General features: G+C 39.9%; 2 protein-coding genes across 2 annotated transcripts; one reads left to right on the top strand and one right to left on the bottom strand.

Moving 5' to 3' along the window:
• The first annotated feature begins 209 nt into the window (after positions 1–209).
• Positions 210–9,169, top strand: aurka (aurora kinase A). The gene is made up of 9 exons (XM_061728408.1): positions 210–511; positions 856–921; positions 2,485–2,845; positions 2,927–2,960; positions 3,057–3,248; positions 5,330–5,468; positions 6,268–6,416; positions 6,523–6,697; positions 7,700–9,169. Exons 2-9 carry the CDS (start codon positions 859–861, stop codon positions 7,880–7,882), a joined length of 1,296 nt encoding a protein of 431 aa, XP_061584392.1. The 5' UTR covers positions 210–511; positions 856–858; the 3' UTR covers positions 7,883–9,169.
• A 296-nt stretch (positions 9,170–9,465) lies between these two features.
• slc32a1 (solute carrier family 32 member 1) lies at positions 9,466–15,000 on the bottom strand. Its single transcript, XM_061726744.1, has 2 exons — positions 14,007–15,000; positions 9,466–11,900 (listed from the first exon to the last, which is right to left on the bottom strand). Exons 1-2 carry the CDS (start codon positions 14,397–14,399, stop codon positions 10,713–10,715), a joined length of 1,581 nt encoding a protein of 526 aa, XP_061582728.1. The 5' UTR covers positions 14,400–15,000; the 3' UTR covers positions 9,466–10,712.
• Positions 15,001–15,861: the final 861 nt, after the last annotated feature.

Here is a 15,861-nt window from a genome sequence, read left to right as displayed (position 1 = left end):
AACATTAATCTTGTATTTTACAAGAAGGGTCTTGACTGTATAACATCTGTGAAGTATTTTAAGATATTAGTGGATTTTTGTCATAAAAGGGTTTTGTACATGACGCAATTCTACATCCGCCGGATCTTTTCAGCCAGCCAATCGTGTTTGAGTGCGGAGCATTCTCTCAGCCAATCAGAGCCCTGGATTCACCACAGGAGGACGTTTGAAATCGAACAGGCAGTTTTCACGTTCAGTCATGTTTAAAGTCAGAGTTCGTATATTTATGTAACGTGGTTGGGATTGTGTGACTAGTATTTACGACACCCCAGCTATCAAAACGTTCATTGTAAAGTTTTTTTGTTTTTAAATTACCACTCTGCAGCGCGTCGATATTAGTTTTGAATGTAGTTAAACAGAAAATGCAGCTTTCGTAACCGGCCGACGCTGCTAACACAAGCTGAGAGCTGCTTTAATCCTGGTAAAATTAGGATAGTTGGAACTCTGGGTGACGGTGCAATACTATATTTAGGTAAGTGTCATCTCATGACTAACGTTTTAACTTATAGAAACAGAAGTGAATATAATTCCATGGTAACTTCGGTACTGTTGCTGCTAAGCTAATAAGCTATTGTCTACGAACCTTAACAACCATAAAAGTGTGATGATTTAATGTTGCAACCCTGTATAATAGCTATTAGTACCATAAACCAGCCCAAATTCTTATAATTTATAAGCTGACAATTAATGACTGCGTTTGTCTATTCTATTGCAGTAATACCAGACTTTAGCAACACAGTAAAGTGGTTTACATGAACAGATTTGTTTGACCAGGATATCTGTTTTTCTTTGTTTTCCTCTTTTTTTCCTCCCCAGAATATGGATCCTTCAGGAAACTTCAAAGGAAATAAGGGTATGAAACTTCAGAGGCCTGAAATAAAGGTAATTTACAATGTTACAGCAAAGTTTTAGTCACAACTTTCAGTTGTGGGGGTGCTTTTTACAGGACTGTCTCAGAAAATTAGAATATTGTGATAAAGTCCTTTATTTTCTGTAATGCAAAAATGTCATACATTCTGGATTCATTACAAATCAACTGAAATATTGCAAGCCTTTTATTATTTTAATATTGCTGATCATGGCTTACAGCTTAAGAAAACTTAAATATCCTATCTAAAAAAAATTGAATATTCTGGGAATCTTAATCTTAAACTGTAAGCCATAATCAGCAATATTAAAATAATAAAAGGCTTGCAATATTTCAGTTGATTTGTAATGAATCCAGAATGTATGACATTTTTGTTTTTTTAATTGCATTACAGAAAATAAAGAACTTTATCACAATATTCTAATTTTCTGAGACAGTCCTGTATAGGCCTACTGCAGTGGACGTGTTCTGCTTTTTGCTTCTGTAAATATGAAATAACAACAGTATCTTAAAGAACCACATATACTAAATTCAGAAGTTTATATAACTTTGGTACATTGACAAATGTTTCCACGGGTAGTGGCTAAAACAAAAGTTATGCTCTCACCACAACAGAAATATATGTTTTTCCTCCTTTTCAAAGTAAGATTATTTGTATTTACCCAGCTTGTGAAGAAGGGACCAAAACAAAGTCCACTCTGGCACACTTAAAACTGACATGGTTAAGATTAGTTTAGTTTAGTTTATTTAGCACATACAATAAAAAATAAGACACACACAAATAAGTGCAGTTAAAAGAAAATGTGCAGGGAGGAGCGAGCAAGCCAGTAGGCTTATAAGGAGCCCCCACCTAATAACATTTAACAATAAAGTTATGAGGATACAAAATCATAAAATAAAAATAAATAATACATCATAAAAATTGCATGCAGAACATGAATGAAAATACAAAATTACTGTAGACCTATGATCACATGATCATGAAAATATGAATATTATGCTGAACAAGTGGCAACACAGAATATGAAGTACAAAAGAACATTAACAGTGGGAAAAGCAAGAGCTTTCTTGACTACATTGTTGAATTAAATGCTCTCTTGAGCGACTTTTGAAAATGGATAGGGACCTACAATTGTTTGCAATATGGTACCAACTATTCCAGACTTTGACACCTCTAAACCTAAACAAAAATTGGCTTCTAGATTCCAGACATTTCGGCGGATGGATGTAGGGCGAGGGCCTGCCGTGTTGAGTAGGAATTAAATTGAGAGTTTGTAGCGAAGTATGACCTAAAGTGCTCAGGAACATTTCCTTCTGAGGAAAATATCTTGTAAAGAAAAATGCATATTTGGTAACTGTTGATGTCATAAATAGTAAGGATCTGTAGATTTTTAAATAAGGGAGCAAAGATTGCCCCAGCAAATGGTAATTTGCAAGTATTCTTTTTTCCTACACAAAATAGTCAAAATCATTGATATAGTGACAGTGTGACTTAATCATAGCATGCACATTTTATCATTGCTTCCTCCAATTTATGTAAAATGGCTTTAACTTCAGTTATGCCTTTTTGTTTCCAGTCAAATGGGGATGGACCAAAGCGGATTCCTGTGTCTCAGTCTTCACAAATTATTCAGAAGGCTGTTGTCACACCTACTCAGCATCAGAGGGTCCTTGGTGTGTCAAACGGACCCCAGCGTGTTCAGCGGCCTGTCAGCCATCAGAAACCAGTATCCCATGTCTCTTTGGTTGCCAAGTCCACGCATCCTGCAGACCAGAATGCCCCCCCTATTACTCAGAATGTCACACCTGCACCACTTTCCAAACCTGCACCACTTTCCAAACCTGCTTCCCAGCAAAACCAGCCAAGGATGCAAGTTCCCACCGTGAAACCTGAATCAGAAAAGCCAACAGAATCCACAAAGTTAGAAAAGGCATCAAGTAAGCATGCCTCTTAGCTCTTCAAATTAATCCATAGTTTGTTTTAAGTACTGAAACTTACAGCTTGTTTTCTTTTCTTAGACAAATCTGCCAAGTCTGATGCATCTGCATCAAAGTATGTTGAGTGCAACTTCTTTATACAACTCTTAAAGCCATTTGTAAGCGGTTAAGTTCAAGATTGCTGTAACATTGCCGTGCTGTTCTCACACAGGGAGCGATGGAGCTTGGAAAATTTTGACATTGGCCGCCCCCTCGGGAAGGGCAAGTTTGGCAATGTCTACCTGGCCAGAGAGCGACAAACCAAATTCATTTTGGCCCTGAAGGTGCTGTTCAAGAAGCAGCTCGAGAAAGCTGGAGTGGAGCACCAGCTGAGGAGAGAGGTGGAGATCCAGTCTCACCTCAGGTAAAATGCTGTTTAAAATAGTATCCGTTTATATCGGCTGGAAGTATTCTGAAATTGAACTCACTGTAAACTCTTACCTTACAAGTGAATAAACATCAGATTGAATATGTTTAAACTAAGATGGTGGCCTGCATGAAGGGAGAATTTATTTCAGGTTTATTTTTTATTTTTATTTTTTTAACATTTATTAGAACCAGTTCCTTGAGTCTCACACAGTATGACAGGTACAAATACACAGCTTGGTATCAAAATGACATTGTATCAAATAGACAATCAAATTGCCATGAGGTGAAAGGATATTGTTCATAAGTCCACTTATTTCAGAATACTAAAGAAAGGAAAAAAAGAGGAAAATTCAACTAGCCCAGTTGCACAGAGACTATATTCTCACTTCTCTAAATACATTCTAACAGGTGTCCATTTCGTAAGATACAAGTCCATCTGGAGTCGAAGCTTTGCCGTTATGTGTTCCACACAGTTTACATCCTTAAGTCTTTGGATCCACTGGTCCAGTGTGGGTGGATGAGGCTTAAGCCAATTTACTTTGATCATTTTATGTGCAATTAACAAAAGCGCCCTGAGCAAAGACGTGCAATTTTTCCCTAAATCTGTTAACAGAACAGTACCCAAAATTAGTTGCTGTGGTTCTATTGGTCTGTTTAAATTCAAAATCTCACTTATCTGTCGCTTCACAATCTCCCAGAATTTTTGCAATTTAGGGCAATCCCAAAAAATGTGAGAGAAGTCTCCTATCATGCCACAACCCCTCCAACAAAGGGGGGCACAATTATTATCATATATCACAAAAGGAGTTTTAAAATATCTCATTTTCAACTTCCAGCTAAATTCTCTCCAAGTTGGGCTGCTTAAACATTTCTGCCAGGGTACCCAAGAATTCTCCCACTCCTCAGCAGCAATTATGGCATTAGCTTCCAATTCCCATTTACCTTTCACATCCAGCGTATCTACTGATGTGTCCATACGAATCCTACCGTATAGACAAGATAGTGTTTTTAGTGTTCATTTTTTTCTCCGCTATCTCAATCGCATATTTTTAAAAATTAGAAGGGAATTCTTTGATTTTTTTCCCACTCTTTGTGCGTCGTCAGATAATGTCGAATTTGAAAATATCTAAATAAATCCTTAGAATCAATACCATATTTTGCCTGAAGTTGTGAGAAAGCCCTGAGAGTCATTCCTTCGAATAATTGATTTATTGTGTTGAGGCCCTTCCCCGCCCATCTAAAGAAACCCTTGTCCATTTTTACTGGCAGAAAATCACAGACAGTAGTTATTTTTGTTGCCCTTGATAGAGATAGAGGTAAATTCAACATCTGTCTATTCTTCTCCCATACATTTAAGGTTTATTTTAATTAGACTGCAGCAACTATAGCACAGTTGTGATATGTATTTTTTTTTTTTTGAGCTCTTAACTGAGTCATTGACGTTAGATGACAACAGCCACTGCTGACCATAAGATGGGTAATATAAGCATTGTGCAGTACATTGACAGTAATGGTCGGATTGAGTTTGTTACGGTTGATAAACTACCGGTAATTTCTTTTTAAAACTGCTCAAAGTAAGTTGTCAAATGAAAGTGAACTTGTATTATTATGTTGGTTTGATGTTTATGCAGTACAAGTCTCATCCCTACTTGAATGGGTCACAATGCAAGTCCGATGTGTAATAGATGATTTGTTTATAGCCGCCAACTGTAATTTTTAACCATTATTTGTCCCCTTTGGCTGATCTAATGTGCCGTGTTATGCAGAGTAACAAAGTCAGGAAAATCTGTGCTTTCCTTGTTTTCATCCATTTGTAGTTCAAACCCATTTCTTAAACCATGTCTGAAATATGTAAGGGTTGATACTGTCATATATATTGCCCCAAATGATCTTATTTTTCAGCACCAGGTATGAGGTTATGCCTAAAACCTTTTTACTTTGGGTATATCTATAGCCTCATCTTTTCTTCTGTGAGAAGCTTGTTAGCCATTGTTTAATAGGTGTCTTCTTATCTTATAAGGTTTTGCTCTGTTTAAAATTGTTTGTACAATAATCCTCTGCATTCGTGCTCCACAGGCATCCTAATATCCTGCGCCTCTATGGGTACTTTCATGATACTTCTCGTGTGTATCTCATCCTTGAGTTTGCGCCCAAAGGAGAGCTCTTCAGTGAGCTGCAGCGCTGTGGATGTTTTCCTGAAGATAGAAGTGCCACCGTAAGTGGAACCCCATCTCCAACTTTAACAATAAATGAACAGTTTAAACAATTCCAATATATTAATTTAAATTTTTTTAATTTTTATTAGTTTGCACACAATAAAAGTAACACTTACAATCAAAAAAGTAAAACAAATGTGACAGGAGAGGTCAAAAAGCCAACAGGCTTATGCAGCGGAACCTCCCCTCAATTTAGGAAGTAAAACAGTAATTACAAAAAAACACAACAAGACGAAAACAAAAAACTAAGAAGGTTAGACTACATAGTTACAGATCATCAACACAAAAAATAATCCACAAAAAAAAATCAACAAAGAAAACTTGTGACAATTTTTAAATGTGAATTAAATGAGATGATAAATTTCTTTTAAAAATCTCTAGAGAAGCACAGCTTTTGATAATGTGAGATTTGGAGTTCCATATCTGTAACACCACGATATCTGAGGGAAAACTGGCTGTGTTTAGTTTTATAAAAAGGAAGATGAAGATGATTAACATTTAATATTATATGAATGTATTTGAGAATTATATTTGAAAAAATTACTAAACGATAGTGGTAAAGAAAAAGGCAAAAACACACGTTTGTATAAAAACACACATATCTGATGAATATTAATGTCATATTCTGAAAGAATTTTGAGTTTGAGTATTAGAAGTGAATGGGATCTCCACAAAAAAAAAAGAAGAAATAAAAGTTCAGCTTGTAGTGTTCTTTCTTGAAGTACTTGAATGTTTAAAAACTCTGACAAGATTGAACATTGAAAAGAGAAATGCTTTGTGCTTCATGTCCGGTGCTAGTACATCATGGAGCTGGCAGACGCCCTCAACTATTGCCACACCAAGAAGGTGATTCACAGAGACATTAAACCAGAAAACCTGCTACTGGGAGCCAATGGGGAGCTAAAGATTGCTGACTTTGGGTGGTCTGTTCACACTCCCTCTTCCAGGTATGTTCGTATCCCTAATCTAGCCCCCACAGTTCTTTTGTTTGACTTCAGTCTGCTGACATGATAGTGCGTTATACTTGACCTATATTGTGTCAATTCCCTACAGGAGGTCAACTCTGTGTGGAACCCTGGACTACCTGCCTCCCGAGATGATTGAGGGGAAAACGCATGATGAAAAAGTGGATCTGTGGAGTCTGGGTGTCCTTTGCTACGAGTTCTTGGTTGGAAAACCTCCATTTGAAGCAAAAACACATGATGAGACTTACCACAGGATTTCAAGGGTATGCCACTCAATTGGAATAGAAACATGGCATGAAATTCCTGGATTTATTGAATTCCTTACCGTCCTGATTTTGTCTTTTGTGCTCCAAGCTCTTGGATTGTACAGGACTGTCTCAGAAAATTAGAATATTGTGATTTTTTTTGTAATGCAATTACAAAAACAAAAATGTCATACATTCTGGATTCATTACAAATCAACTGAAATATTGCAAGCCTTATATTATTTTAATATTGCTGATCATGGCTTACAGCTTAAGAAAACTCAAATATCCTATCTAAAAAAATTAGAATATTCTGGGAATCTTAATCTTAAACTGTAAGCCATAATCAGAAATATTAAAATAATAAAAGGCTTGCAATATTTCAGTTGATTTGTAATGAATCCAGCATGTATGACATCTTAGTTTTTTTAATTGCATTACAGAAAATAAAGAACTTTATCACAATATTCTAATTTTCTGAGACAGTCCTGTATGTGTCTGATCTCACAATCTCTGACAATTGAGAAAATAATTAGTTGAAACGTTCTCCTTGCTCTCTATTTTACCACTGTTCAACTGTCTGTGTCTCTTGGCTGAATCTTGAGTACTGGAGTTTATTTTTGGCATTGGGATTTGGAAAGCGGCTAAATGCTGCGTGCTCTATGTGAGAGAGAGAGGCTCTGACATTTTATATTTTTTTGTTTGTTTATAATTTTGTCATCAGTTTCAGGAAGATGCTTTATAAGCCTCAGGTCCTGCCTGTTAAATTTACGTTAGTTCTGTTAAAACACTGATTTTTCCGATCTTATTAGACAAGTTGGCAACACTATCTTGAGCTACCGTAATAATTTAACCAATTTAGGAATATTGAAAATGGTAATTTGAGGTTGCTTCTTTTCCTTCTCTTCTGTCATTTTCTGACCTCCTATTATAATAACAGTTGAGATCTGCAGTAAGATTTTGTAGTTTGGCTGTGGCACTACAACTTGTCTCATCAATATTATTATTTTTTTTCCCCAGGTGGAGTACACTTACCCTGCAAATCCCCCCATCAGTGCTCAAGCAAAGGATTTGGTTGCCCGGTTGCTCAAGCACAATCCCATGCAGAGACTTCCCATCCAGGGCGTCCTGTCCCACCCCTGGGTCCTCCAGTGTTCCTCCAAGAAGCCCACGACTCTAAATAACGGAGAGCCCACCCAGTGAGTGCTCTTAATGCATCAGTCCTTCAGAATGCCAGTAGTTTTATGCTTTGGAGCACATTTATCAACATGCCGGTTTCTGAGATCCTGCTTTTATTTCTGACTATAAAAATACCAGTTTTTTTTTCTTTTCTTTTTCTGTGAGCCATATTGTCGTGAATGTTATGTTGTCTTTTGGTCTTATCATTTTGAGTTGGTTCTCTTACCGTTCAAATTCTGTTGCCTGTAAATATTTCACTGTTGTATAATTGTGAACATTGTAAGGACTTTATTGTGAAATGCCTTTACTTGAAATAGCAAATAAATTAATTTTCATGACTTGTATCCCTTTGGTGTTGACCACAATATGTTATATGGTTATATTTTATCATGTTTTATTCATTATCGTAAACTTGGCAAACCTAAACTTTGCACAAATAACTAATGATTTATCAAGTTTCAGTACAGTTTCAAAATGTAAGACATTACTGATGTGTGGTCAACAGAGGGTGCTACAAAACCACTGGAGTCAATGTAGCTGGTTTGTGAGAATTAAGTTTTTTTTTTTTTTTGTGTGAATGCAATAAATCTAACCATAAATATATTTTTCCTGTGAGTGAGTCTGTAAGAGTTAAAAACATGTTAAATTAAGTTTAAAAGCTCTGTATGGATTGGTGATATCGTGAGAACCTATATTGTACCGGGTGCAGTTACCTCTCTTGTCCGCCAGGGGGCCCTCCACGACAATATTCGGCAAGTGATGTGGATTTGGGAGGAAATTTGGCCTAGACTGCTGTGAAACATTTTCTACTTCATGTTTCACTTCCACAGCGATGTCTTTCTGTAGGTGGATGACAAAGTATTGATTCCGGTTTATCTGCCTTATATTTTTTTGAGTATTTGAATAAAATACAGACATTAGTCCTTTTTAACCAGATTAGGAATATCAACCCCAACCCCAGACTTTTTTTTTTTTCTCTAAGCGTGCAGATGTTGCCTGCATGCGCATCAGGCCTTCTGGACAGATGCATCCCTACAGCGGAAAATCTGGCAACGTTCGGGTTATTTGCGCATGCCAGGTTGCGCTGCGGAAAGGATGCATGCTGTATCTATTTTCCAAGGATTTTTTTATTTTTTTTCCAAATACAAATCTAGATCAAAACAGCCCAATCCGATGCTGAGCGGGCTGAGAATGAATCCTCTGATGCAAACACTGACACATACAAACTTGCCTTGTATTGTGACATTGTTGGACCGTCTTTTGCACTGCCTGTCACTTCAATTTCGATTAAAATAAAAGACTGCGACTATCCGTCATTTTGTCTTTTATTATAGAGAAAAAAAATACATGATCTGACCGTTTTTCGTTTTACATAAAACCACACACATTTTTACAATATAATTTCACTTATTTCTTTATTCTTTAATATTTATTTCACAATATATGATAACGACTTTGAGATATACATTCCATCTTTTTGAAACCACAACAACACACTACACATACTGTTTTATAACATTTCCACAGGACCCATTGGATTGCACAGAATGAAAAATGTATGCACATTTTCATCTTAAATCTCGATATTTCTTTTTCATGTTTCTTTATTTTTCTTTTCAGACACCGAATTTTAAAGACACGAGTCTGTCACATTGATTTCAGAACGACAGGCCACGTTGTTTTCTAAATGCGTTATGTTGAAACTGAATGTGCAGTATTTCATTTTTAGGGTTCCCCATCTCGAGATAATCGGCGCCGTGACGAGGGGGCTGGACGTTACATGAAACAAAATAAAATGAGGACTATTTGGTTCGGGGGACAAAAGGCCCATGAAGGCATTAACGCGTTCACGTGGAGGAACCAAAATTTGGTGGGCTTTTTCCACTTCCCAATTTCATTTTGTTCTGTTAGAAATATCATACATTCAATGCATAGTTTGTATAGCTGCTTTGTTTAGATATTTTGCATTGCTAGAACTCTATCGGGCAATTTCCAGATTATTTCTAAGGAAACCTCACTGTTCTTTAATTTTTTTCTAAATGCAAACACGTTTTTTTGTGTCAATAATTATTGCCATTGTCTGGTTTTGTTTCTCACTTGTTCAAAGATACTCATATCTGCAAATTGTAGGTGTGAATTACATTTTCTTTAACTATTTCGCCCCTTTTAAATAAACGCACATCGTATATCTTCAGTAAATCACATCGCGTCAAACCATTACAAACTCAAGCATTATGAAGTGAAGTATCGTGTGGGGGGGAAAAGCGCCACGGGGGGCGAAAAAAAGGCAAAACTGCCCTTTTTGCAATGGTTTTAAGGTCAATATTGTAAACGTCCACTCCACTGGAAAATATGAATATGTACTTGTGTTCGCATATTTATACAACGTGTAGTGTTTTGTTGGTTATTTAGATTCCATCACTGCCACTGAGTGCGTGCGTGTGCGTGTGCGTGTGTGTGTGTGTGTGTTGAAGAGAAAGAAGTGCATGTCTGCGAAAGTTTCCCCGTGCGCTTTTACGCACGGGTTTCATGGTTATTTAGATTCCATCACTGCCACTGAGTGTGTGCGTGTGTGTGTGTGTGTGTGTGTGTGTGTGTGTGTGCGTGCGTGTGCGTGTGCGTGTGCGCGCGTGTGTGTGTGTGTGTGTGTGTGTGTGTGTGTGTGTGTGTGTGTGTGTGTCGAAGAGAAAGAAGTGCATGACTGCGAAAGTTTCCCCGTGCGCTTTTACGCACGGGTTTCAAGCAGAACAGAGGCAGCGCAGGCCGCAGATTTGTGTGTTTTAATGTTTTCACTAAATGTAAATGGGGGGGATTTTGCACTTATAACATCTAGCTCCAGCAATGGCTTCTGCATCTACTCTTCTATGTTATATTTAAAAGCCTCTATGAGCCCCTCCATGGAGTGGATGAAACCAGATATGCTGCATATACCGCCTATTACAAAGATGGACACGTCGAAGAAAACCTGGTGCCACTGCAGCTTTCTCCACAGCAGCTTGAGGTGGAAGATGCTGGGCAGCAGAAAGCAGAGCCCCGCGCCCGTCAGGCTGCCCGTGAGGCCCATGAGCAGGGCGAAGTGCGGCACGTAGATGGCCATGAGCAAGGTGAACACCACCAGGGTGCAGCGCAGCGTCAGCCCCCACGACTTCAGGCGCCCGTCGCCCCCGTAGCAGTCCGGGAAGTACGTGTTCTCCTGCTCCGAGAAGAAGCTCTTCTCCAACACCTCCACGGCGGCGAAAAACGGCAACGGATACGACAGCAAGGCCTTGGCCACAAGGAAGAGGTTGACCACGGCGCGGATGCCCGGGGGGAGGTTGTCCGTGATGACCTCCTTGGTCTCGTCCGCCCAGGTCAGGTAGGCCACCAGGGCGAACAGCCCCTTGAGGATGCAAGCGGCGATGTGAGTCCACTTCATCATGCAGTGGAACTCGCTGGGCTTGTTCATGTTCCCCTCCAGGGACGGCAGGAAGATCTGCGAGGTGTAGCTGAACACGATAATCCCAATGGAGATGGGGAACTTCTTGACGTCTATGTAAAACTTGACCTTGTCCCAGGCCCAGTCCCTTGCCCTGGAGAGGCAGTAGGCGATCACCAGCACGTTGATGACGAAGTGCGCCAGCGTGCACAGCAGGCTGAACTTGGACACGGCCTTCAGGTTCTTGAGGAAGGCGCAGGGCAGCAGGGCCACGGTGGCGATGATGGCCCACGACTTCTGCGAGATGGGCATGTTGGGGAAGCTGTTGTACATGAGGTTGCCGCTGACCACCACGTACAGGATGCAGGTCATCACCAGCTCGATGATCTGGGCTACATTCACCACGTGGCCGCCCAGAGACGGGAACCTGGGCGCGCAGCAGGCGTTGGCAATGTCCACGTAGGAGTCTCTCACACGCACCAGCTGCCCGTCCTCGTTCTCCTCGTACAGGCAGGCGATGAGGATTTTGCCCGTGTAGCAGCACACCACAGCGGCGAAAATAATGAGAAAGAGTCCGAGATATCCTCCGTGCAGGATGGCATAGGGCAGCCCGAGAACAAACATCCCCTAAAGACAGGGAGGAAAGGAAAATGACTGAGTGGAAGTCAACATTGGTATAGCCATTAAGAAGCCTGTTAATATCATCAATATTGATTGACTCTCTGAAAATGAATCGTTTTATGCAGAATCAGAAAGAAGTTTATTGCATCCTCCTAAACTAAATACTTACCTGCTGTACTTTACTGCCCTTTTTTTAACAACTTGTGCTTTTTATTATTTTACCTCTTATCATTTTATTTAATTTATTTGGTATTTAAACATAAGTTAAATACTTTCTGAAAACCGCGAATGAGATGTGTACCTGCGGTACTCTACTGCCCTTAGTTTTCAGCAACTTGTGCTTTTTATTATTTTACCTTCTTTTCTTATCATTTTATTTCATTTATGTGGTATTTAAGCATACTCTTAAATTAAATACTTTCTGAAAACCGTGAATGAGATGTGCACCTGGCCTTAGGTTTCAGCAACTTGTGCTTTTTATTATTTTACCTTCTTTTCTCATAATTTTATTTCATTTTATGTGTTATTTACTGTTTAATTGTGTCTTGACGCTTTTAATATTGATGTAAAACACTTTGAATTACCTTGTGTTGAATTGTGCTACATAAATAAACTTGCCTTAATTTGCCTTGCCTTAATTTGCCTTGCCTTGCCTTGCCTTGCCTTGCCTTGCCAAGTAGTTTAACACACACAAGGAATTTGTTGTGGTGATTTGTGCAATACAAAAAAAAACAAATAATACTAAAAGAAAAAAATTTACAGCATGTTGGTCTTAATTATTCATTTTATTCTAAGCAGCCATGATCCAGCGTGGGCTGGGGTTGCTCCCTGGTTTTCCACATTGTGGGTTTTCCACTTCCCTTTGAGCTCATCCGCATGCTCCTGACGTCATCGCGAGCTGGAGGAGACACACTGTGACGTCACGGTGTCCGCCGTGACCGCAGCCCCGATCAGGCAGAAAGAAAGGACTGCGTCTAGGGGATTTTTGACGCATAGCCCCCCTTGCATCTCTATAGAGTAAAGGGCAGGAGCGCGCATATAACCGATTTTATTTATATTTGCATGCTTTATTCTGTTAAAAGAAAGCTTAGGGAGATGTATGACCTATTGCACCAACTAACTTGTCTGTGGATAAAAAAAAACCTACCTGTGCGTCATAAACCTCTTTTATTATAGTCTGATCATACACTATCCTGACTCATTTAACTTCTCCAGTGTTAAAAAAAAGTGTATTTCACACATTTAAACTCTGCAAAATGTAATTCCGCCATGCAGAGTAAAACATTCACCATGGGGACGTGCGTCGGTGACACTGGACATCACAGACAAAGAATGCGTTTAAGGGAGGGAGGTGGAGGCAGAACAGAACATCAATTAGACCTCCATCTTTTCTCAGCAAGAAATGTATCTCAAACATCTACAAATGTCTGATGAGGAGTAGAAATACAAGTCCAATAGTTTGGGAAAATGTTGATTTATGGAAATGAAGTTTTTATCTGTCAGCAAACAGATTACCGAACAAGACCTAGTTCTTAAGACTGAACTGAAGATTTTTATATCAAATATAGAAGCCCAAGATTATTTATTTGTTTTTCTATCCTCTTATTCCACATACTGTTTTTATGCTTGTATTCACGCACTATGCACTTTGTTTGTATGTCTATCTTTTAAACTGCAAATGATGATGAGCCTGCACAAACAAGTTTTTTACCCATGTTACTGAGTAATATGATGTGACAATAACGTTGATTGATTGATTGATTGATTGATGAGTTATCAAAAATAATTTGGCCTATATCTTGAAAAAGAAACATATTGTCAAAGTTGCTTTAAAGAGACAGAGCTCTGTAGTTTTTTTTGTCCGTGGATATTTTAAAGCCACCTCTGAAGGGGTCGCAGGTGCGTTTGTCTCAGATTTCACAGTTGCTCCGGAGGATGCTCAGCCAATTAAGGCTGATTTATGGTTCCGCGTTACAGCAACGCAGACCCTAGCGCGTCGCCGCGTACCGTACGCCGTGACCCTACGGCGTAGGGGCTGCGTCGATTTAACGCGGAACCATAAACCAAGCTTTAGAGTGGCGCGCCAGAGCCTCCCCGACTGCGCGTTTTTACCTGGATTGCGTTCGTGACGTTCCAGCCCGCCTCCCATGCAGTGATTTTTGGTCTGTCTTCACTCAGCTCCCCGTTCGGACCCACTTCCTTGGAGGAGGAGCGCGGTGGGCCGGTGCCGTCCCTCTGGTAGTGGCTGTCCCCGTCCTGCCCGCCTGCGTCTCCTTCCCCCTCTCCGCCGGCCTCGTCGGACGTCATGATGTCCATCTGCATGCCCTGCCGATGGTCGTAGTCCAGGTCGTCGCAGGCAGCAAAGCCAAGACCCTCCTCGTCGGTGGCGGCCTGGAAGCCCATCCTGGCGAACATCCCGCTCACCTTCGCCTGGGATTTGTTGGACACAGCCGTGGCTGCATTTGAGAGTTTATTAGAGAGCTTGCCTCTGATTAACGTCGCCATTGTATCTCCTGTAGACTGCCTCCTGCTTTAATTAGTGTTTTCTCTCCTTCGAGCAAAGTAAAAAAAAAAAGAAAAATTAGGCTACTTTGGATTGCAGCTCCTTATTCTCTGCATGAGAAATAAAGCCAAGAAGAAAAAGCTCAAGTTTTGGTTTGAAGACACCGTCGGTTTTCAGTTGCTATCTCCACTTCTTGTTCAGAGTGCGGCTGGTGTTCTTGACTATCCCCAGGTTCATGTCACCTTCAGACGTCGCTGCTCTGTTTCTGCATATTGGCTGTGCGCGCTGATGCTCGACGAGTAGCGCACCTCTGCAGACGCCGGGGCTGTGCAAGCGCTGGTGCGCAAAAGCTTTACGCACGGTGGGAAAACAGAAAAACAGAAAAAGAGAGAGAGCCACAGGTTCCTGCAAGCCAAGGGGCCCCTGTTATCTCTTTTTGGGTTACAAGATGCGCCCAAGCAGCTTTTTTCCTGGAGTTACTCGTCGGCGTTCAGGTGCCTTTACTGATGCCAATGCGGTACCGTGGAGCCCGGCGGGGGAGGCAGGGAGGAGACACGTGTCCTCATCAGCCTGCCAATACCAAGCACGTCTCCAGCCCTCCCAGTGCCCCGCCAGGAGAAAAAAACGGGATAGATTTGCTGCATTTCTAGGGGAGGCGCTTGCAGTTACCCCCACCACCATACCCAACCCAAAATCTATAATACCTCATCCGAACATCCAATGACATTCCGGGGGCCTCGATTCTCGCATAACTTTACGCGTATAAAAGGAGGTTGAAATTTCACGAAACCCCAAGTATTTTGGACCCTATTATATAACATCCGAATCAAGGATCTGTTCGTTATAAATGCAATTCCGCACCAGATAATCTTTTAAGAGAAGAGGACGTGGATCATCACATAAACCAACTTTCTTCTGGGATTACGTGCGTCGGGTTCAATAACTGCGTTGGGTTTGTTGATTTACAGGGAAAAAAATATTTTAAGACATTTTACAAAATTTTGGTAAGATATAGAACTCAAGATGTCACACATTCCACTTTAGAAAATGCATATTTTTTTTTTAATTTCTGTGTATAAGTTCAATTAAAACATTCATCATCCCACCGGCTCTGGTCTCCATTCAGGACTCTGTTCATCCATCCATTCATTCATGACTGTGACTGTGAGCGTTCTATGGAAATGATGTGACAGTGTAAGTCCGTGGCGGTGTCCCCGTTGAGAAAAAAAAGCTACATTTTCTGATTAAAAGATTAAAAATACAAAAACTTTAACAGATAGAATACCATCCTTAGATATTTCAACTTTGCTCTTGAAAGCCTGCTGTCTTATACTCTAATTCGAGAGTTTTTGTGACATTTTCCATATTATCAAATCATATTCTGAAAGGGCTACAGTAATATATATAGGCTATATATATATATATATATATATATATATATATATATATATATATATATATATA

The sequence above is a fragment of the Cololabis saira genome, chromosome 8 (genome assembly GCF_033807715.1).
Source record: "Cololabis saira isolate AMF1-May2022 chromosome 8, fColSai1.1, whole genome shotgun sequence".
NCBI classification, from domain to species: domain Eukaryota; kingdom Metazoa; phylum Chordata; class Actinopteri; order Beloniformes; family Belonidae; genus Cololabis; species Cololabis saira.
Note: the sequence above shows the minus strand (reverse complement) of the source record. Positions and strands in the feature narration are given on the sequence as shown.

Bases quoted from the DNA above. Each gene is read 5' to 3' on its own strand.
- slc32a1 (XM_061726744.1), bottom strand. From the start codon at position 14,399: ATGGCGACGTTAATCAGAGGCAAGCTCTCTAATAAACTCTCAAATGCA. The intron at 11,901-14,006 runs GTAAAAACGCGC...CCCTGTCTTTAG, and splicing joins ACGTCACGAACGCAATCCAG to GGGATGTTTGTTCTCGGGCT.
- aurka (XM_061728408.1), top strand. From the start codon at position 859: ATGGATCCTTCAGGAAACTTCAAAGGAAATAAGGGTATGAAACTTCAG. The intron at 922-2,484 runs GTAATTTACAAT...TTTTGTTTCCAG, and splicing joins TTCAGAGGCCTGAAATAAAG to TCAAATGGGGATGGACCAAA. The intron at 6,698-7,699 runs GTATGCCACTCA...TTTTTTCCCCAG, and splicing joins CTTACCACAGGATTTCAAGG to GTGGAGTACACTTACCCTGC.